Here is a 24968-nt window from a genome sequence, read left to right as displayed (position 1 = left end):
TAGTTGTGCCTGTTCCTCTGGTACACACCTCATCCTCTGCACTATCAGCACTTCTGTGGGAGGGGAGGGGGGGTAGTTGTGCCTGTTCCTCTGGTACACACCTCATCCTCTGCACTATCAGCACTTCGTGGTGTGGGGGGGGGGGGGGGTAGTTGTGCCTGTTCCTCTGGTACACACCTCATCCTCTGCACTCTCAGCACTTCGGGGGGGGGGGGGGGGGTAGTTGTGCCTGTTCCTTTGGTACACACCTCATCCTCTGCACTATCAGCACTTCGGGGGGGGGGGGGGTAGTTGTGCCTGTTCCTCTGGTACACACCTCATCCTCTGCACTATCAGCACTTCGGGGGGGGGGGGGGTAGTTGTGCCTGTTCCTCTGGTACACACCTCATCCTCTGCACTATCAGCACATCTGTGGGCGGGGAGGGGGGGGGTAGTTGTTCCTGTTCCTCTGGTACACACCTCATCCTCTGCACTATCAGCACTTCTGGGGGGGGGGTAGTTGTGCCTGTTCCTCTTGTACATACCGCACCCTGTGCGCTGTCAGCACATATGTGGGTAACTGGAGGAATTTGGTCCCTTTATACTGTGTGTGTGTGTGTGTGTGTGTGTGTGTATATATATATATATATGTGTATGTGTGTATGTATATATATACACACACATTTAGATGCTTCTTCCCCTTCTGTGACTTCTGCTAGCGACTGCGGAGAAGCAGAACTGATACTATTGTGAGATTAGGGAAAGTTTCGGTGACTTTGTGGAATCACCGCTGCTACAAATAGATGGGAACACCGTGGTTGCCAAACTATGGGCCTGATGGACACCAAACCCAACCCAATTCATGCCCTGCATCTAAGTTACAGTACAATTGTGCCCCGGCAGTCAGACAGGGACCGTTTGGGGGTCCCCTGTGTTTTTCTTTAGACACCTTAGTCCAGGGCTGGGCAACACTGGCCCTCCAGATGTTAATGAACTACACATCCCAGGATGCTTTGCATTCGTTTTGCTATGTGGCCATGCTGAAACTGATGCAAGGCATGCTGGGATGTGTAGTTCATCAACATCTGGAGGGGCCGGTGTTGCCCAGCCCTGCCTTAGTCCAAAGTGGTTGTTCATTTATGCCAGGGGTGGCCAAACCGGTCCTCAGGAGCTACCAGCACTCCATGTTTTCAAGCCCTCCTGTGGATCTATAGAATGTGGCAGTTAGGAATGAATGCAGCACAGGTTTGAAAATGTGACAGTTAGTAATGACTGCACCTGTGCCCCAGCTGGGTGTTCTGGAAAACATGGAATGGTGGTAGATCTTGCGAACCTGTTGGACGGTCACTGATTTATGCTGTATATTGTATTGAGTCCATCTTGTTGATATACCAAAATAAAGCAGTTTCTATATAGTTTGAATGGTCTCTTTAAAGCATTGTAGTGGCACACTTTGCACCCCCCCCCCCCCCCACACACACACACACACACACACACACTTCACAAAGTGCCCCAGATCACTACACATTGCCACATAGGGCCTGATTCCTAGCTGACTGTGGTCTACATTATCAGGGTCTCTCCTGTGGAGCTTGGCGGGTCAGTGTGAGTAACACAGGGTCACTGATTTGGCCAATGGTCTTGCACAAGATCTGGTACGGCAACTGGCCATTTCTGGGGTACGGTCTGGACAACGCGGCTGGCCTGCTCTTGGTGTCGCGGTTATGTTGTGCAGCCAGGGGGCAGCCGGTATTCGCTGTATAGGAAAGCGCTCGCACTCCAGCTATGTAAACACAAACATTTTGCAGTGGGAAATGGAGGAACTGTGGCGAATATTCTAGTTATCTGCTGGGATCTCTGCATGGTACATCCTTAATTCCGGGAAATATCCTGCAGATGATCAATGACAAACTTGTGCCCATAGACCACTATGGTGAGTCTGTTTATGAAGAGGTGAAAAGCCCAGTAAGACATAGACCCTTTGTATCTTATGTACAATCATATACATTGCCGCTCCTGGTGACGGTGTAGTCCTCCTCTGACATGTAACACCCGCAGTCACTGTAATGTCACAGCCAGATTTGTGGTTTCCTGGCACCAGCAAGCCGCATCCTCCAGACGCCCGCACAGTACATACACACTGCCAGGTAGTTCGCCATCCACACCGTATTCGCCAGGCTGGTGCCATGGACACAGGAACTTTATCCAAAGTCTATAATAATGTTTCTCTGGTAAAACTCCATAAAATGTTCTCATGATCATAAAAGGTCTATGACCCTCAGCGATGTCAGAGTCCTGCTGCTGCTGCCATATACGTTTCCTGTTTGGTGCCCTCTGCAAGCTCCCAGTCACTGCCAGTCAGAATAGGGGCAGAGATGGTTACTGCTGTAGGGGGCGGGCAGGAAAGCATGAGCCCTTCGCCCGCCATCGGCTGCGCTCTGTGGACTTTCGGCAGGGCCTGGAACAGGGTCCTCAGCAGTCTGTTTTTCAAACCTCGGAGGTTCGCCTTATGGTGCCTAAAAAGAAGACATTTTAGATTGCAATATCCAGGGTCCGGACAATGTAAATACACTTTTGTAATATGTATTTGTTATACACTATATACATTTTTTAATAAGAGACGTGTGTATGCCACTGCGCATAAAGCACTTGATATTTCTGCAGTCAATACATGAGTAACACTGCACATTACATAGGGAAGGATACAATTACCGCCCTGGTAGCAGAGTGCATGGGCGTGGTTGTGTAGCGCAGGGGTTGTGCTTGTTGAGGTCAGTGGAGCTTCATTAAGCAAGGGCGTGGTTGAGTGTAAGTGGGTGTGTCCATTTCCTGGGAGTAGGGCTAATGCACAGTGCAATTTGCACTATGGCCCTTATTCTGGTTGAGTCGGATGGATTTGAATGCGGACGGATGGCCGATGGTTGGTGTTTGCGCATGTGCGGAGGCATATCTGCGCATGTGCGAATGCCTCACACGTACGAACATGGCGTGAGTTCCGTACAGGAAATGATCATATGGAACCATCCAATCAGGGGGTGGAGAGGGGCGTGAAGGGCTGTTTAGTCTCCTTAACATATGCGTACGTCCCGCATTTCATGGGCATTCCCATGAAAGCGCTGGGCGTACGTTTGGTCGTGACGCTGCACGTGTGGGGGGCGGACATATGACATAGCTGGATGCCAGTTGCCCGCCCATATCCCTGCTTTCATTCTGAAAAATGTCCGTGTGGTCTGGAGCACTCGGCCCATCATTGGATGGTCGGCGGCCATCGGAGGATGAGGGAGGTTCCCACAGATGGAGGAGGTGTTCATATGAAACATCCACCCGCGGTCCGTTCGGTCAGCGTCTTACCGCATTCGGACAGTGAGAGCGATCCATACGGTAGGCGGGGCTAAGAACACTCGGTGGCCGTCCGAAAATACGCATCCATCCGAGTCAACTAGAATAAGGGCCTATGTGCTATGCGATATTGAGTATATAGTCAAAATCTATAGTGCAAATTGTACCGTGTGCCGGAAGCTGCATCAAGATATCCATCAGCTACGGCCTCCCTTTCTCCATACACGCAGCACAGAATAACTTGCACCTCTAGCTGCATGTGCCCACAGGACGCTTACATGGACGCTAAGCAAGGTCTGGCAAAGACCTGTCCAACAAAAAACGTAGTAATTTCAATCTAACCTGTTGTTCCTCTCACCTTATCAATATCATCATGAAGAGCAGAATGACCACGGCCGCACTGAGTCCGGCTAGAAGCCAGGGGTATCTGGGGGCTGCCGGCATCACCGTTGACTCCGTACCTGTAGAATACATAGTTACATTGCTCTAAACCTGTCATGTGCATAACCACGTGTATAGTTACGCCCGTCACCTGCAGACAGTGAAGGCGGCCATTTTCTAGACAGTGCCCATAGGGATTCCCTGTGTGTGCCTGCCTGGTGTCACTGTCTCTTAGCCAATGAAGTGCTTGGGTCATAATATGGCCGCCTTCACTGATTATAAGCGACAGTTGCGAACACTACGATTACAGAGAAGACATTGTTTTTGCATACATTTTCTATTAGAGTAGAATGTGCAATATATGTTTAGTGTTAATAACATGTAATGACTTATGCTGAGTCTCTCCCTGTTGTGGAGAGGATATTCACCTACATCACCACCTACAGACGTGCGCGTCCTGTAAAGAGACTGCCGGCTACTTCTGTAATGTTGTCTACTAATTCTAAGGGTAGGAATTCAACTGAAGGGTGGGACATATTAATACCCAACAGCCGTGTAGTTACCCTATTCAGTAAGCAGTAGCAGTGAGTGTAGTAATGTGTGTGCATGTGGGAGAGTGTTACATCTGCCCCTCTTTCCTTGGTCCTCTCCACCATGAGCATCTACTCTTTTGGTCCTGTCCACCATCTATCTCCCTTCTCCTGTTCCTTTCCACATCAGCATCTTCTCTCTTTTTCTTCTCCACTATATGCCCCGCTTCCTTTGGTCCTCTCCACATCTACTTCACTTCTCTTGGTCCTCTCCACCCTCTGCCTTTCGCCCTGGTCTTCCCTACCATATGATTCTCTTTTCTTGATTCCCTACACCATACAACTTACTACTCTTGATGTTCTACACCATGCACCTCACTTCTGTTGATGCTCTACACCAGTTGTAGCCAACTCCAGTCGAGGACTACCAACAGCTCACATTTCCAGACAACCTAGCTTCTGCACAGGTGCACTCATTACTAGCTGAAACATTTTAAATGATCCATAGGTGGAGCTAGTTACTTCACTTGTGATTCTGTAAGTAGATCTGGAAAACATGCACTGTTGGTAGCTCTACACCATACACCTCACTTCTCTTGATGCTCTACACCATGCACCTCACTTCTCTTTAACCTTTACTCCATACACCTCACTTCTCTTGATGTGCTACACCATGCACCTCACTTCTCTTGATGTGCTACACCATGCACCTCACTTCTTTTGATGTGCTACACCATGCACCTCACTTTCTTGATGCTCTACGCCAGGCATTCCCAACCACGGTCCTCAAGGCACACCAACAGTGCAGGTTTTAGTTATATCCAGGCTTGAGCACAGGTGATTTAATTAGTACCTGAGTGATTCTGATTAAACCATCTGTGCTGAAGCCTGGATATCACTAAAACCTGCACTGTTGGTGTGCCTTGAGGACCGTGGTTGGGAATGCCTGCTCTACACCATGCACCTCACTTCTCTTGATGCTCTACACCTGGGGTAGCCAACCCTAGTCTGCGAGAGCTACCAACAGTGCATGTTTTGCAGGTCTCCTCACAGAATCACAAGTGAGCTAATTAGCTCCATCTGTGTATCTTTTAAAATGTGTCAGTGATTAACGAGTGCAGCTGTGCAGCAGCTAGGTTGTCTGGAAAATGTGAACTGTTGGTAGCTTTCGAGGGCTAGGGTTGGCGACCACTGCTCTACACCATACACCTCACTTCTCTTGATGCTCTACACCATACAGCTCACTTCTCTTGATGCTCTACACCATACAGCTCACTTCTCTTGATGCTCTACACCAGTGTTTTTCAACCACTGTACCGTGGCACACTAGTGTGCCTTGAGCTGTTCTCAAGTGTGCCCCCAGATCTAGAGATGCCCAAACCAGTTTACAGCCACCACCAGTTCAACTGGTATTTACTGGTCTCTTCTTTTCATGTAAAGGGCCAATGCATTTTATTCTTGTTACCTGTGGGGACCACTGTGATCGTTTTTACCTGTGGGGGCCAATGGGTTTTTTCCTGTGGGGGCGAATGTGTTTTGCCCTGTGGGGATCTCATGGTGTGCCTTGGCCATTTTATAATCTTATTAAGGGCCTTATTCTGGTTGGTGCGGCCGGGCCGTACGCGTACGTTCCGGGGTTTTTCATAATCTGCGCATGCGTACAATCGCCAATGCGCAGGCGCGAACACTCCACAACGCTTACGGACGGGTCTCTCCGTGCGAAAAAACCTGTACGCGAGAGTACGGGCATTGGGGGCGGCATAGGGGCGTGTTGAGGGGAGCGGCCGAAATAATGAGGGAAAATGGGCGTAAACATGGGCGTACACGGGGGTGTGCACCAAAAATGAACGGTGCTACTACCGCACGATCGCCTAAAGCACCGTTCATTTCGGACACAAAACAGGCGGCCGCCAACCGCCACCTCAGACCACCCCTACAGATACCGCATGCCAGCGTGCGCCTGGGTTTGCTAATTTACGCTGATTACTACTCAAACACATACACCTGAATGTAATAAGCAATGCTGCAGTCTATTAAGTCCAAACCATGATTTCACTACCTGCAAGCCACACACAGCACTCAAACACATTGCAAGCTTATCTTTCTATACTTCTCTACATTTAAAGGTTTGTTTAATTTAAGGTAAGAATCTTTTTAAGACCTGCTTATATATGCTAAGGTAGGTATTTGTTAAACAGTTATACACATTCACTACGTGCTTTCATAGACTTTACACAGTAGCACACTCAATCTACACAAGTCGACATGTGTCAACGTGTTCACTCTAATACAAACATAGGTTTTGTATTTATGATACAATAACATAAACCACATCTAACACCTACAAAGGATGTTTCAGCAATGTTTTAAGCCCATGCCCACTATTTTGCACATTAATTAATTCAATCAATTAATTAATTTTCATAATTATAGTTGAAAGGCAAGATTTGCAGGTCCATATATGTGAAGGGTATGCCAGCGTACACGGACGTACGCTCACTCTCACGAGCGGTGACATAAGCTGAGTTTTCTATTGAAAACAATAGGGACCCGTCCGTGCAAGCTGGCGTACGCTCAGATAGCCGCAAGAAGTCGGTGGGAAGACGGACGAGAGACGTCCGTAAACGGTGGCGTACGCTCTGTTGTACGCCAGTTGTCGGAGTGTAAGGGCTGGTCCGTCCGTGTACGTTGGCGTACGCTCAATTGTACGCCACTCCCCTTCGACGTTGTTTCTGGCCGTACGTATGCGGCTGAGTTGTGGGTGGACTTAACCCCAACGGCCGCGTACGGAGAGCGTACGCTAATAGTGAACGTACGCACGTTTGGCCGCTCCGATCAGAATAACCTCCTAAGTGTGCCGCAAGGTAAAAAGGTTGAAAATCACTGCTCTACACCATACACCTCACTTCTCTTGATGCTGTACTCCATACACCTCACTTCTCTAGATGCTCTACACCTGAGGTAGCCAACCCTAGTCCTCGAGAGCTACCAACAGTGCATGTTTTGCAGGTCTCCTCACAGAATCAAAAGTGAGCTAATTAGCTCCATCTGTGTATCTTTTAAAATGTGTCAGTGATTAATGAGTGCAGCTGTGCAGCAGCTAGGTTGTCTGGAAAATGTGAACTGTTGGTAGCTCTCGAGGGCTAGGGTTGGCTACCACTGCTCTACACCATGCACCTCACTTCTCTTAAAGCTCTACACCATACACCTCATTTCTCTTAATGCTCTCCACCATACAGCTCACTTCTCTAGATGCTCTACACCATACAGCTCACTTCTCTAGATGCTCTACACCATACACCTTACTTCTCTTGATGCTCTACACCATACACCTCATTTCTCTTCATACTCTCCACCATACACCTCACTTCTCTTTAACCTCTTCACCTTCTGTCTATCCACCATTTGCCTTGCTCCTTTTTGGTCCCCTCTACTCTAGCTCTTCTGTGGCCCTCTCCACCATCTGCCTGTCTGTTCTTGGTCTTCACCGCCTGCCTCTCTTTCTTGGGCTTTACCATCTGCCGATCTTTTCTTGGTTCTCTACACATCTGCGTCCCTCCTCTTGGTCTGCTCTAGTCTGTCTTTCTTCTCCTGCTCCTCTTAACCCTCTGCCGATCTTTTCATGTGCTTTCTACTCTATGCCCCTCTCTTCTTGGTGCTCTTCACCATCTGCCTATCTTCTCTTGTTCTTCTTTACCTTCTGTATCCCTTATCCTGGCCCTATGCACCCTTCAACCCTATCTCTTCAATGCTATTCACCACCACCACAATGACATAACCGAATCTATAAAACTCTGCTCAGCGGACTTATTATGTCTGTATAGACCGTGACCAGGGGGCTGAACCCAATGTCAGTAGTTTTCCATATATTTATTTTCCAGAAAATTCTTTTCACATCACATCCTTAAATAAGACATTATACTATTCAGACTCCCTTACTATTATCTTCTGGGTCTTCTTCCTGATATGCGTAATATGCACTGGGGACCTGCCAGGGAAAGTCCAGAATTAGTAACAAATTCTCTTTATAAGGACATATCCCTCCCCAACTCCCACTTACACTCACCAGTGTTGTCTGAATCTTGTCTTTATCATCTGTACAGAGAACAAAGGGTTGTTATTATCCGTGTACAACACCACCATATGCTCTGATGTATGTGTTGTGTACATATATTTATATATATATATATATATATATATATATATATATATCTAGAGAGAGAGAGTAGTGATGTCACTTGTATGACATGCCATAGTGTGAGTAGCCACGCCCCCTGGCCTGCATTATTCACATACAAATTACATTTTTACAGTGTTTGTATGTTATTCCCTTCCAGCCTGCTGGAAATTGCGATGAAAGTCCTAAAAGCTGAATTTGGGACGGTTGTATGTCTGACTGAGAATAAGCCCTTAGTGCTAAGGACGTTGTTGTCCCCTAATTCCTGAGTTAGGCAGGACAGCCCCAATTCTGGGACCCGATATATCCAGCAATGCAGATTTGGTGTTGATGGTACAACATAGCTCTTCAAAATCACTAATCTCCCCTTGGAGGTAGTTATGGCGCATCCGAAACGGGACGCAGTCAGGCTCACGCAGATTGGCTGGTGTAAATGCTGTGGGACATGGAAAGACTAGCGCAGAGTTGGGTAATAACCGCACAGAAATCGGCTGAGTGGGCAGCTGCCGAAGGAGGAAGTGCGGAGTAACTGCTGAGATCTCCCGAATCTGGTGACATTGCAGCTTGGCTATAGAGCTGACTATAAATGTCTGTGCAGAGGATCCAGTGCTGCTCTGACCGGGAGACCGTTACAGAGGCACAGAAATAGCTGGGGATTGTGTTGTGTGTAAGTTATTTATGTCCTGTCAGTAAGATCCTGGCCGGCACAGTGCATATGGCAGTAGCAGGACAGATGTTTTCCGATGTTTACAGGAAATCAATGTCAGTATGCTATAAATACATCTCTGCTGTGGTGTGTTATGAGCTGGGGGGCACATGACCAATCACTATCTAGCCTTGAAACAAAGAGTAAAATTGAAAAAGGGATATCACATCTATAGTCTATACCCTCCAACGGGTCTTGTATAAGGTTGAAGTTGATGGACGTAACTCTTTTTTCAACCTCAACTACTATGTTACTTTGTGCAGTGTCCGAGCTGCTAAACACCCCCCCCCCCCCACCCTTTGCACAGAAGTGCCGCAGTTCCCAAGTCAGCTGCCACAGAGTGTAGTTTAGTGAATAGGAGCGTGAGTGTCCTTGCAGCAATGATAGCGGAGTCTGTGCTTTTTATATAGACCGCTGGCACCATATGGTTTTCATACCTGTCCATGGAGTGCCCACCGCCTCCTCACTCCAAGAGCCCCAAAGTGTAAGAAACTCCTCCTTAGCTCTCACCCTGATGACATGCCTCTGCCCCATCAAAGCATCATTAATTTTAAAGAAGGTCTCTGTAGTTGTGTCCTGGATGAAAGTACAATATATATATATATTAATAGTAAAATCTGCACAAAACTGCAGTAAACGACCAAATGTTCTGTGCGCACACACATATATGCACCTGTATGTTCTATTGATAGTTCTGTATTGTGCAGTTACGGTAGGGCTGGATCTTAAAATTCTATTTAATTGTGGAACGCTGTGCCATGATGTGACTATTTCAGGAAACACTTCTGCAGAGACTTCTCTGCACATAGGCCCCTATTCTAGTTGACTCGGACCGATGCGTATTTTCGGACGGCCACCGAATGTTCTTAGCCACGCCTACCGTACGGATCGCTCACAGCGACCGAATGCGGTAATACGCCGAGCGTACTGACCGCAAGTGGATGTTTCATGTGAACAACTCCCCCATCTTTGGGAACCTCCCCCATCCTCCGATGGTCGCCGACCATCGAATGATGGACCGAGCAGTCAGGCAGCACTGAGTGCTCCAGACCACTCGGACATTTCTCTGTATGAAAGCAGGGATATGGGCAGCAGCTGACATCCAGGTATGTCAGCTGTCTGCCACCTACACGTGCGTCACGGCAGCATTACCATACGCACACCCAGAGTTTTCATGGGAATGATCATGAAATGTGGGGCATACGAAAATGGTAATGAGCTCAAACAGGCCGTCACGCCACTCTCCACCCCCTGCTCGGATTGTTCCAACCAATCATTTCCTGTATGGAATTCACGCCGTATTCGGACGTGCACGGCGTTCGCACATGCGCAGAAACACCTATGCACATGCGCAAACACAATACATCGACCGTCCGACCGAACACGCAGCCGTCCGTACAGAGTAAGGGCCATTGGGAGACTTATTGGCACCTTGGGAGACTTTTCTGCCCTTCTAGCTTGCCGCCAAGTCTCCCAGAAGCTGAAATTATGTGCCGCCTTGGAGTGCTAATTAAAATCAAAGCACACCTGGGCACAGCCAGCCTGTGTCACATATTGGGTATAGTGCAGGCTGGTACAGTACAATCTTCCTAGTAGGGGTAGACACCATTGTCGTTATGTATTGCATGTTACATATCTGCCTTCTCAGTATAGTGTATGTTAGTGTAGGGAATGAGATTACTTACAGTGAGCATTGTTTTCACCATGTAGAATGTGAGCAATCATCTGTTGCCTTGTTAGGGACAAAAGTTTGTGCAGCCGCAGCCGTCATCGTGGGGAGGTGGTTTCTATGGTAGGATTTATGTGTTTTGTGTTTTTTTTTTTTAACAAAGGAAAGAGCTGATTGTGCAAGGCAGATAGAAGATTGTGGTGATAAAGAGTAGAGGTGAGCATGACACAAGCCCTGTCTGTTTCCACCACAGCACGGTTTCACTTTCACTAAAAACATTGATGGTGAGGTAAAAGTTATGTCCGGATGTTACCAAAGCTCACATTGGAGACGTGCTGTGAGTTCTCTACACGGTATTGGACCTGGTAATGCAGTTGGTAGAAACCGCCCACCCACAGCTGTGGGCATCTCCATGAGACATGGAGTCTCCAGGGTTCATTCTTCACGGGAGTCACTGTGACATTGATGGGAGGGTCAGGTCGCACTGATGAGAACAAAACAGTGATATCTGTTACAGCCATTTCCCACTACTGAATATACAATAGACTTCTATGTCTGAGAGGGGTGACCCTGCCTAAAGGGAAAACATTTTTTTTTAGGTAGAGCTTAATGAAATTTAAATAACAGCCTGTGTTCCATGTGGGTGTATTGGCCCAACAGCGCATTTCATGCTACAATGTCGACACCTTTTCCCAAGGACTTCAGAATGCAGGCACAGACATGGGTGGGAGCTAATTGTAGCTTCCCTCTATCCTGGAATCATAGTCTGCTACTCTCCTGGAATAGGTGGGAGATCATCATAGTCTGCTACTCTCCAGGAATGGGTGGGAGATCATCATAGTCTGCTACTCTCCTGGAATGGGTGGAGATCATCATAGTCTGCTACTCTCCTGGAATAGGTGGGATATCATCATAGTCTGCTACTCTCCTGGAATAGGTGGGAGATCATCATAGTCTCCTACTCTCCTGGAATAGGTGGGAGATCATCATAGTCTCCTACTCTCCTGGAATGGGTGGGAGATAATCATAGTCTCCTACTCTCCTGGAATAGGTGGGAGATCATCATAGTCTCCTACTCTCCTGGAATAGGTGGGAGATCATCATAGTCTCCTACTCTCCTGGAATAGGTGGGAGATCATCATAGTCTCCTCTCCTGGAATAGGTGGGAGATCATCATAGTCTCCTACTCTCCTGGAATAGGTGGGAGATCATCATAGTCTGCTACTCTCCTGGAATAGGTGGGAGATAATCATAGTTTCCTACTCTCCTGGAATAGGTGGGAGATCATCATAGTCTCCTACTCTCCTGGAATAGGTGGGAGATCATCATAGTCTCCTACTCTCCTGGAATAGGTGGGAGATCATCATAGTCTGCTACTCTCCTGGAATAGGTGGGAGATCATCATAGTCTCCTACTCTCCTGGAATAGGTGGGAGATCATCATAGTCTGCTACTCTCCTGGAATAGGTGGGAGATAATCATAGTCTCCTACTCTCCTGGAATAGGTGGGAGATCATCATAGTCTCCTACTCTCCTGGAATAGGTGGGAGATCATCATAGTCTGCTACTCTCCTGGAATAGGTGGGAGATAATCATAGTCTCCTACTCTCCTGGATTAGGTGGGAGATAATCATAGTCTCCTACTCTCCTGGAATAGGTGGGAGATAATCATAGTCTGCTACTCTCCTGGAATAGGTGGGAGATAATCATAGTCTGCTACTCTCCTGGAATAGGTGGGAGATAATCATAGTCTCCTACTCTCCTGGAATGGGTGGGAGATCATCATAGTCTGCTACTCTCCTGGAATAGGTGGGAGATAATCATAGTCTGCTACTCTCCTGGAATAGGTGGGAGATCATCATAGTCTCCTACTCTCCTGGAATGGGTGGAAGATAATCATAGTCTCCTACTCTCCTGGAATGGGTGGAAGATAATCATAGTCTCCTACTCTCCTGGAATAGGTGGGAGATCATCATAGTCTGCTACTCTCCTGGAATAGGTGGGAGATCATCATAGTCTCCTACTCTCCTGGAATAGGTGGGAGATCATCATAGTCTGCTACTCTCCTGGAATAGGTGGGAGATAATCATAGTCTCCTACTCTCCTGGAATAGGTGGGAGATAATCATAGTCTCCTACTCTCCTGGAATAGGTGGGAGATAATCATAGTCTCCTACTCTCCTGGAATAGGTGGGAGATAATCATAGTCTGCTACTTTCCTGGAATGGGTGGGAGATAATCATAGTCTGCTACTCTCCTGGAATAGGTGGGAGATAATCATAGTCTTCTACTCTCCTGGAATAGGTGGGAGATCATCATAGTCTCCTACTCTCCTGGAATAGGTGGGAGATAATCATAGTCTGCTACTCTCCTGGAATAGGTGGGAGATCATCATAGTCTCCTACTCTCCTGGAATAGGTGGGAGATCATCATAGTCTCCTACTCTCCTGGAATAGGTGGGAGATCATCATAGTCTGCTACTTTCCTGGAATGGGTGGGAGATAATCATAGTCTGCTACTTTCCTGGAATGGGTGGGAGATAATCATAGTCTGCTACTTTCCTGGAATGGGTGGGAGATAATCATAGTCTCCTACTCTCCTGGAATAGGTGGGAGATAATCATAGTCTCCTACTCTCCTGGAATAGGTGGGAGATAATCATAGTCTCCTACTCTCCTGGAATAGGTGGGAGATAATCATAGTCTGCTACTTTCCTGGAATGGGTGGGAGATAATTATAGTCTCCTACTCTCCTGGAATAGGTGTGAGATCATCATAGTCTCCTACTCTCCTGGAATAGGTGGGAGATAATCATAGTCTGCTACTCTCCTGGAATAGGTGGGAGATAATCATAATCTCCTACTCTCCTGGAATAGGTGGGAGATCATCATAGTCTGCTACTCTCCTGGAATGGGTGGGAGATATCATAGTCTCCTACTCTCCTGGAACAGGTGGGAGATATCATAGTCTCCTACTCTCCTGGAATGGATGGGAGATATCATAGTCTCCTACTACATTTTGACCTTTTTAGTGGTTGGACACTATTGCAAGGCTCTGAATATAATTACCTTGATCTTTCATGTATGTCATCACAGTGTTGCTGGACTGGCTGGCTGTCCGGCTGGTTACACACATGGATAACGTGTGCTGACCGTTGGTTCCTTCGCTGTATGGTGAGGAACAGGTGAATGTCTTGGTGAAGTTTATAAAGGTGCAGATGCTGACAGTGTGGGTCCCTGTAATACTACAAGTGAGAGGCATAGACCACTATCACTACTGAGTATCACACAGTTTCCTCAAATACCTTCCATTCACTCAGTCTCACCTAGGAGGGTATGTTAACCGTGGGCGACAGAATGAAGAGTATTACTGGGTAATATGTTGTATATGGCTGAGAGACTCATAGCTTGTAGGGGTGTTCGGAAAAAAATGAATATGTAAACCTAGAGATGGGTGAAATAGTAACAGCTGGAAATCAGCATTGTGGCGCGTTTCGTGGGACTCCTGCCCACTTCATCAGAGATGTGTGCTGTCCGGGACAGGAGAACACTCAAAATTAATTAATTAATACACGCTCACTGAGGTTTGTGCCGGTATAATACACGCTCACTGAGGTATGTGCCGGTATAATACACGCTCACTGAGGTATGTACCGGTATAATACACGCTCACTGAGGTATGTACCGGTATAATACACGCTCACTGAGGTATGTACCGGTATAATACACGCTCACTGAGGTATGTGCCGGTATAATACACGATCACTGAGGTATGTGCCGGTATAATACATGCTCACTGAGGTATGTGCCGGTATAATACACGGTCACTGAGGTATGTACCGGTATAATACACGCTCACTGAGGTATGTACCGGTATAATACACGCTCACTGAGGTAAGTGCCGGTATAATACACGCTCGCTGAGGTATGTGCCGGTATAATACACGCTCGCTGAGGTATGTGCCGGTATAATACACGCTCACTGAGGTATGTACCGGTATAATACACGCTCACTGAGGTATGTACCGGTATAATACACGCTCACTGAGGTATGTGCCGGTATAATACACGCTCGCTGAGGTATGTACCGGTATAATACACACTCACTGAGGTATGTACCGGTGTAAGACACGCTCACTGAGGTATGTACCGGTATAAGACACGCTCACAGAGGTAAGTGCCGGTATAATACACGCTCACTGAGGTATGTACCGGTATAATACACGCTCACTGAGGTATGTACCGGTATAATACACGCTCACTGAGGTATGTACCGGTATAATACACGCTCACTGAGGTATGTACCGGTATAATACACGCTCACTGAGGTATGTACCGGTATAATACACGCTCACTGAGGTATGTGCCGGTATAATGCACGCTCACTGAGGTATGTGCCGGTATAATGCACGCTCACTGAGGTATGTGCCGGTATAATGCACGCTCACTGAGGTATGTACCGGTATAATACACGCTTACTGAGGTATGTACCGGTATAATACACGCTCACTGAGGTACAGTATGTACCGGTATAATACATGCTCACTGAGGTATGTACCGGTATAAGACACGCTCACTGAGGTATGTACCGGTATAATACACGCTCACTGAGGTATGTACCGGTATAATACACGCTCACTGAGGTATGTACCGGTATAAGACACGCTCACTGAGGTATGTACTGGTATAAGACACGCTCGCTGAGGTATGTACCGGTATAATACACGCTCACTGAGGTATGTACTGGTATAAGACACGCTCGCTGAGGTATGTACCGGTATAATACACGCTCGCTGAGGTATGTGCCGGTATAATACACGCTCACTGAGGTATGTTCCGGTATAATACACGCTCACTGAGGTATGTACCGGTATAAGACACGCTCACTGAGGTATGTACCGGTATAATACACGATCACTGAGGTATGTACCGGTATAAGACACGCTCACTGAGGTATGTGCCGGTATAATACACGCTCACTGAGGTATGTTCCGGTATAATACACGCTCACTGAGGTATGTTCCGGTATAATACACGCTCACTGAGGTAAGTGCCGGTATAATACACGCTCACTGAGGTAAGTGCCGGTATAATACACGCTCACTGAGGTAAGTGCCGGTATAATACACGCTCACTGAGGTATGTAGCGGTATAATACACGCTCACTGAGGTATGTAGCGGTATAATACACGCTCACTGAGGTATGTACCGGTATAATACACGCTCACTGAGGTATGTACCGGTATAATACACGCTCACTGAGGTAAGTGCCGGTATAATACACGCTCACTGAGGTATGTACCGGTATAATACACGCTCACTGAGGTATGTACCGGTATAATACACGCTCACTGAGGTATGTGCCGGTATAATACACACTCACTGAGGTATGTTCCGGTATAATACACGCTCACTGAGGTATGTAGCGGTATACCTCGTGCTTACATTCACACCCATGTCCCCCTCACAATATACTCCACATGCACATCTGCTGGGGGCGGCATTGTGCACTTACCTCCATGCAGTCAAGGTGACATTTATTAGTGGGTGCACATTCTTGGTGGGTTTCCATTCACAGGTGATATTATGGGTTGGATGCCTGAGGTAACACAAGATCTCCGGCTTCTCCAGCTCATCTGTGGATAGGAGTGAGTGTGACTGGAGAATCTTACACAGCTGCACTTACACTCACATCTCCTATACACCACTATGTAACACAGAGGACACACCAATCATCCTGCACTCACACTCACTTTTCCTCTGACAATATCCTATACCCTATACACCACTGTGTAACACATCTGTCTCACTCATCATCCTGCACTCACACTCATGTCTCCTATACACCACTATGTAACACATCTGTCACACTCATCATCCTGCACTCACACTCACGTCTCCTATACACCACTATGTAACACAGAGGACACACCAATCATCCTGCACTCACACTCACTTTTCCTCTGACAATATCCTATACCCTATACACCACTATGTAACACATCTGTCACACTCATCATCCTGCACTCACGTCTCCTTTACACCACTATGTAACACATCTGTCACACTCATCATCCTGCACTCACGTCTCCTATACACCACTACATAACACATATGTCACACTCATCATCCTGCAATAACATCTCCTATACACCACTATGTAACACATCTGTCACACTCATCATCCTGCACTCACATCTCCTATACACCACTATGTAACACATCTGTCACACTCATCATCCTGCACTCACACTCATGTCTCCTATACACCACTATGTAACACATCTGTCACACTCATCATCCTGCACTCACACTCACGTCTCCTATACACCACTATGTAGCACAGAGGACACGCCCATCATCCTGCACTCACACTCACATCTCCTCTGCTTATATTCTATACACCACTATGTAGCACAGAGGACACACCCATCATCCTGCACTCACACTCACGTCTCCTATACACCACTATGTAACACATCTGTCACACTCATCATCCTGCACTCACGTCTCCTATACACCACTATGTAACACATCTGTCACACTCATCATCCAGCACTCACACTCACATCTCCTATACACCACTATGTAACACATCTGTCACACTCATCATCCAGCAGTCACACTCATGTCTCCTATACACAACTATGTAACACATCTGTCACACTTATCATCCTGCACTCACACTCACGTCTCCTATACACCACTATGTAACACAGAGGACACGCCCATCATCCTGCACTCACACTCACATCTCCTATACACCACTATGTAGCACAGAGGACACGCCCATCATCCTGCACTCACACTCACATCTCCTATACACCACTATGTAGCACAGAGGACACGCCCATCATCCTGCACTCACACCTGCTCTGCTAATATCCTATACACCACTATGTAGCACAGAGGACACACCCATCATCCTGCACTCACACTCACGTCTCCTATACACCCCTATGTAACACAGAGGACACACCCATCATCCTGCACTCACACTCACGTCTCCTATACACCACTATGTAGCACAGAGGACACACCCATCATCCTGCACTCACGTCTCCTATACACCACTATGTAACACAGAGGACACACCCATCATCCTGCACTCACACTCACATCTCCTATACACCACTATGTAACACATCTGTCACACTCATCATCCAGCACTCACACGCATGTCTCCTATACACAACTATGTAACACATCTGTCACACTTATCATCCTGCACTCACACTCACGTCTCCTATACACCACTATGTAACACAGAGGATACACCCATAATCCTGCACTCACACTCACATCTCCTATACACCACTATGTAACACAGAGGATACACCCATCATCCTGCACTCACACTCACATCTCCTATACACCACTATGTAACACAGAGGATACACCCATCATCCTGCACTCACACCTCCTCTGCTAATATCTTATACACCACTATGTAGCACAGAGGACACACCCATCATCCTGCACTCACACGTCTCCTATACACCCCTATGTAACACAGAGGACACACCCATCATCCTGCACTCACGTCTCCTATACACCACTATGTAATACAGAGGACACACCCATCATCCTGCACTCACACTCACTTTTCCTATGCCAATAACCTATACACCACTACTGTATGTAACACACTCACTCCTCCTCTGACACTAGATTGAGCATCACTATATGACACACCTACCACACTCATCAGCTAGCACACACTCGGACTCACATCTGGCCTGATATAATTTGTGGCGCCTTATCACTCTCCAAGGCTGTGATTTCATTCCTCCCATGGTCCCCGCTCACCTCTAACCATTAGCTCCACCACACACACAGCGTCCCCGTCCATGTAACAGGTGTAGTTATCCTCATCGCTGTACGTCACCGCATTCAGGACAAAATGGCCACCCTCTGTCTCCCCCAACGTCCTGGGGGGGACCTGCTGGCTATTACGTGTCCAGTACACCCGGCCTTCACACCCCGGGCAGGTCAGGCTCACACTGGACAGGAGGGGAACCAGCCTGGTGTTCTCTGAGAGCGCTAGAACAGAGAGAGTCAGTCACCATGGGCAGTAATGCAAAGTAATAGTCTCATACTCCTAGGACCGTATCTCACCGACTTATTGGTTGTAACCGATGGGGCTTTAACACACATTAACTAACAGTCGATTTGCCCGATTTCTCCATGGGCAACTAATTAGTTTAGTACATGTGAGCGCTGTGCTGTATGCATTGGTAGCCCATGGCTGCACACCCCAATCACCAAGCCGCCATGTTTTGGGTCGCAGCGGCATCTGCGCATAAGGTGTGTCCGGACCTTGGCCCTCCAACACCTGGGTGATGCCCCCACACCGCCGGGAGTTTTGTGTATTATCCTCTGTATTTTATGAGATGTAATAAGCCTTGGATAGAGATAAAGTACCAACCAGCTCCTAACTGTCATTTCTCAAACCCATACTGTAACCTGGCAGTCAGGAGCCAATTCTCTGTGTACACACATCCCCAGGACTACCCCTGGAATTATGGGGAGCACCTACTGTGCCTCATCTCTGCCCAGTGTGTATTCATGTCACCGCTCCTAATGCGTCACTACAAACCCTCGTTACGTGAGGCCTAGGTGTGCCAAGCTGTGAGACTCCAAATAGACTCCTAGTGACTGACACATGACCCCGCTCCTAATGTGTCACTACAAACCCTCGTTACGTGAGGCCTAGGTGTGCCAAGCCGTGAGACTCCAAATAGACTCCTAGTGACTGACACATGACCCCGCTCCTAATGTGTGATTGGGCACTGCGTCACTACAAACCCTCGTTACGTGAGGCCTAGGTGTGCCAAGCTGTGAGACTCCAAATAGACTCCTAGTGACTGACACATGACCCCGCTCCTAATGCGTCACTACAAACCCTCGTTACGTGAGGCCTAGGTGTGCCAAGCCGTGAGACTCCAAATAGACTCCTAGTGACTGACACATGACCCCGCTCCTAATGTGTGATTGGGCACTGCGTCACTACAAACCCTCGTTACGTGAGGCCTAGGTGTGCCAAGCCGTGAGACTCCAAATAGACTCCTAGTGACTGACACATGACCCCGCTCCTAATGTGTGATTGGGCACTGCGTCACTACAAACCCTCGTTACGTGAGGCCTAGGTGTGCCAAGCCGTGAGACTCCAAATAGACTCCTAGTGACTGACACATGACCCCACTCCTAATGTGTGATTGGGCACTGCATCACTACAAACCCTCGTTACGTGAGGCCTAGGTGTGCCAAGCCGTGAGACTCCAAATAGACTCCTAGTGACTGACACATGACCCCGCTCCTAATGTGTGATTGGGCACTGCGTCACTACAAACCCTCGTTACGTGAGGCCTAGGTGTGCCAAGCCGTGAGACTCCAAATAGACTCCTAGTGACTGACACATGACCCCGCTCCTAATGTGTGATTGGGCACTGCGTCACTACAAACCCTCGTTACGTGAGGCCTAGGTGTGCCAAGCCGTGAGACTCCAAATAGACTCCTAGTGACTGACACATGACCCCGCTCCTAATGTGTGATTGGGCACTGCGTCACTACAAACCCTCGTTACGTGAGGCCTAGGTGTGCCAAGCCGTGAGACTCCAAATAGACTCCTAGTGACTGACACATGACCCCGCTCCTAATGTGTGATTGGGCACTGCGTCACTACAAACCCTCGTTACGTGAGGCCTAGGTGTGCCAAGCCGTGAGACTCCAAATAGACTCCTAGTGACTGACACATGACCCCGCTCCTAATGTGTGATTGGGCACTGCGTCACTACAAACCCTCGTTACGTGAGGCCTAGGTGTGCCAAGCCGTGAGACTCCAAATAGACTCCTAGTGACTGACACATGACCCCACTCCTAATGTGTGATTGGGCACTGCGTCACTACAAACCCTCGTTACGTGAGGCCTAGGTGTGCCAAGCCGTGAGACTCCAAATAGACTCCTAGTGACTGACACATGACCCCGCTCCTAATGTGTGATTGGGCACTGCGTCACTACAAACCCTCGTTACGTGAGGCCTAGGTGTGCCAAGCCGTGAGACTCCAAATAGACTCCTAGTGACTGACACATGACCCCGCTCCTAATGTGTGATTGGGCACTGCGTCACTACAAACCCTCGTTACGTGAGGCCTAGGTGTGCCAAGCCGTGAGACTCCAAATAGACTCCTAGTGACTGACACATGACCCCGCTCCTAATGTGTGATTGGGCACTGCGTCACTACAAACCCTCGTTACGTGAGGCCTAGGTGTGCCAAGCCGTGAGACTCCAAATAGACTCCTAGTGACTGACACATGACCCCACTCCTAATGTGTGATTGGGCACTGCGTCACTACAAACCCTCGTTACGTGAGGCCTAGGTGTGCCAAGCCGTGAGACTCCAAATAGACTCCTAGTGACTGACACATGACCCCGCTCCTAATGTGTGATTGGGCACTGCGTCACTACAAACCCTCGTTACGTGAGGCCTAGGTGTGCCAAGCCGTGAGACTCCAAATAGACTCCCTCAGCAAACTAGTGACTGACACATGGGGTGTGGTATAACACACCGACAGCCATTAGTCAGACGTCGGAGTCCCGACTGCACAGCGGGGGGAGCGCAATGAAGCCCCTTGCGGGCTTGCTGCGCTCGCCACCTATTTTATTCTCCCTCTATGGGGGTCGTGGACCACCACGAGGGAGCAGTCGCGATTCCGAGTAATGACTGTCGGAATTCCGACTGTTGGTGAGCCGTCCAGCACCCAACACATAACCCCGCTCCTGATGTGTGATTGGGCACTGCGTCACTACAAGCCCTCGTTACGTATGGCCAAGAGGTGAGACCCCTAGTGACTGATACATGACAGTCCACTCTCTGTCCAGCAACTCAGCGACATAGAATCCAATATGGCGGCAGCCTGGTACAGAGACTCTGACAGCTCCAGCACAGGGCAATCACTGACAACCAGAAGCTGAGCCCTCTGGTACAGAGGAAGCTGATGTGGGTCCTCCAATATCCTGCACCCACAGCACCTGCCTCTGTGCTCAGCGCAGGATGTATTCCGGGGGCGCATTCTATGCAAATCAGCCTCATTTACATACTGGTAACATCTGCCGGAGGCCGAGTCCTACATGGGGCAGGAAGACAATGGTTACAGGGTTACACAGACTGCATGTCCTACTTCTGCAAATGAGCCGGTGTCTGTATCCTACATGCCAAAACATAATGACAATAAGTAATAGAAGGTTCTGGTGCTAACTAACATGTATGTGTCGCCACCGCAGAGCCGGCCCTAGCCTAAATGACGCCCTAGGCAAGAATTTGGCTGGTGCCCCCTAGCACCGCCACTAGTTCTGCCTCTGACCCTGCTCCCCTTTCCCAGCACCATCAACCCTCATCATAGCAGTCATCATTTTGGTGCTCCTACCCGCAATATTTTAAATAGAAACAGTGCACACATTCGGTGCGTAGCCCAAACAGGGGAAGGGGCATGGCCACACAATAGTACCCCCAATTCAAATTATGCCACACAGTAGTGCAACTTTATATCATGTTACATCACACAGTAGTACCACTTTACCTTATGTACATTACTCCTCACAATATTCACATTATACCCTTAGAAAACAATCCTGAGAAAATATTGTATTTTAAGCACCTCCATGGCCACACTGCAACCCAGCACAAAGCAGTGTGTGCTGGGCAGAGGAGAAGAGCTGCAGCTGCTGCTGTCACTTAAGGGGAGGGGGCCCGGGGCCCCCACTGGGCCCTTCCATCAGACTTTGGCCTGGGTAGTTTGTACCCCCTACCCCTTTCTCTCGGAACCCCTGATAATACCACACAGTAATGCCCCTTACACCTGACACACATTATTAATGTCCTTATAAACATAATGCCCCTTACACATTATGCCAACCTTGATTTAATGCCCTTCATACACATAATGACACACATAATGCCCCTTACACATATGTTGCACATTATTAATGCCCTTATACACATGACACACATAATGCCTGTTACACATATGTTGCACATTATTAATGCCCTTATACCAGGGCTGGGCAACACCGGCCCTCCAGATGTTAATGAACTACACATCCCAGGATGCTTTGCATTAGTTTTGCTATGTGTTCATGCTGAAACTGATGCAAGGCATGCTGGGATGTGTAGTTCATCAACATCTGGAGGGCCGGTGTTGCCCAGCCCTGCCTTATACACATGACACACATAATGCCTGTTACACATATGTTGCACATTATTAATGCCCTTACACACATGACACACATAACGCCTGTTACACATATGTCGCACATTATTAATGCCCTTACACACATGACACACATAACGCCTGTTACACATGTCGCACATTATTAATGCCCTTACACACATGACACACATAATGCCCCTTACACATATGCCGAACACTATTGCACAACCAACCCACCCGCAGACAGCACTCGCACAGCCGCTAACACTGTGACCTCTGCCTCTGCTTGGATACAGATGTTTCCTCATACATCTTGCCTCAATAGGCCATGCAGCTCCCGGCCAGTTGGGTGCCGTTTTTTGATGAAAATTCATCTTATTTGCATTGTTATGTGACCAGGACAAGGAGCTTCCGATGATTAAAATGATATGTGGCATGCCTATATTCTGTGTGAGACTGTGGCTGTACCTGCATACGGAATGCTATGTTACAGTGATTTCCATGAATATACTATTTCCAGTGCTCCAATGCTGTGGATATTTAATGAGCGCTCATTAAATATTCACTGCGCTGAATTTAGGACCCAGCTCATTGGCTGGGTCCTAAATACCGTTTCAGACCCGATTTTGATGCCAAAATACCGGGTCTGAAACGGGTAGGACCCTCCATTTTAACCGTTTTAAACGGTAAAGTGGTCCTGCACCTTTCAGACAGCACAGATTACCGTTTTAAAACGGTTAAAAATCGGCAAAATACCGTTTTTTAAGTGCGGTCTGAAAGGGGCATAAGGGTCACATTCTCCAGATCACCTAGCTGGTACACAGCTGCTGTCATTACTAACTGTCACATTCCCCAGATCGCCTAGCTTGTGCACAGCTGTAGTCATTACTAACTGTCACATTTCCCAGATCATCTAGCTGGTGCACAGCTGCGGTCATTACTAACGGTCACTTTCCCCAGATCACCTAGCTGGTGCACAGCTGCTGTCATTACTAACGGTCACATTCCCCAGATCACCTAGCTGGTGCACAGCTGCGGTCATTACTAACGGTCACATCCCCCAGATCACCTAGCTGGTGCACAGCTGCGGTCATTACTAACGGTCACATTCCCCAGATCACCAAACTGGTGCACAGCTGCGGTCATTACTAACGGTCACATTCCCCAGATCACCTAGCCGGTGCACAGCTGTGATCATTACTAACGATCACATTCCCCAGATCAGCTAGCCCAGTGGTCAGGGAACTCGGTCCTCATTACCCCACACAGCGCATGGTTTGTAGGTAACCCAGCAGGTGCACAGGTGTACTAATTACTCACAGACACATTTTATAAGGTCCGCAGGTGGAGTTAATTATTTCACTCGTGATTCTGTGAGAAGACCTGCAAAACATGCACTGCGTGAGGTAATGAGGACCGAGTTTCCTGACCACTGACTTAGCTGGTGCAGAGCTGTGGTCATTACTAATGGTCACATTCCCCAGATCACCTAGCCGGTGCACAGCTGCGGTCATTACTAATGGTCACATTCCCCAGATCACCTAGCCGGTGCAGAGCTGTGGTCATTACTAACGGTCACATTCCCCAGATCACCTAGCCGGTGCACAGCTGCGGTCATTACTAATGGTCACATTCCCCAGATCACCTAGCCAGTGCACAGCTGCGGTCATTACTAATGGTCACAATCCCCAGATCACCTAGCCGGTGCACAACTGTGGTCATTACTAACGGTCACATTCCCCAGATCACCTAGCCGGTGCACAGCTGCGGTCATTACTAACGGTCACATTCCCCAGATCACCTAGCTGCTGCACAGCTGCGGTCATTACTAACGGTCACATTCCCCAGATCACCTAGCTGCTGCACAGCTGCGGTCATTACTAACGGTCACATTCCCCAGATCACCTAGCCGGTGCACAGCTGTGGTCATTACTAACTGTCACATTTCAAACATGCTGCATTCAATCCTACTATAGATCCA

At 48.1% G+C, this 24968-nt stretch overlaps 1 protein-coding gene across 2 annotated transcripts in view; it reads right to left on the bottom strand.

The window, feature by feature from the left end:
* Positions 1 to 208: 208 nt before the first annotated feature.
* IL6R (interleukin 6 receptor) overlaps positions 209 to 24968 on the bottom strand; it is a 35071-nt gene continuing 10311 nt past the window's right edge. For both annotated transcript variants that reach the window (XM_083167788.1, XM_083167789.1), the window contains 9 exons: positions 18586 to 18819; positions 16292 to 16412; positions 13846 to 14021; positions 11105 to 11265; positions 9550 to 9688; positions 8296 to 8324; positions 8169 to 8217; positions 3677 to 3779; positions 209 to 2495 (listed from right to left, as the gene is read on the bottom strand). In XM_083167788.1, the coding sequence (XP_083023914.1) occupies positions 2267 to 2495; positions 3677 to 3779; positions 8169 to 8217; positions 8296 to 8324; positions 9550 to 9688; positions 11105 to 11265; positions 13846 to 14021; positions 16292 to 16412; positions 18586 to 18819 (1241 nt within the window). In that variant the 3' untranslated portion in view covers positions 209 to 2266. The remainder of the gene's footprint in view (positions 2496 to 3676; positions 3780 to 8168; positions 8218 to 8295; positions 8325 to 9549; positions 9689 to 11104; positions 11266 to 13845; positions 14022 to 16291; positions 16413 to 18585; positions 18820 to 24968) is intronic.

This window comes from Crinia signifera, chromosome 12 (assembly GCF_055691185.1).
Source record: "Crinia signifera chromosome 12, ASM5569118v1, whole genome shotgun sequence".
Lineage (NCBI taxonomy): Eukaryota > Metazoa > Chordata > Amphibia > Anura > Myobatrachidae > Crinia > Crinia signifera.
This window is presented reverse-complemented; position numbering and strand designations above follow the sequence as displayed.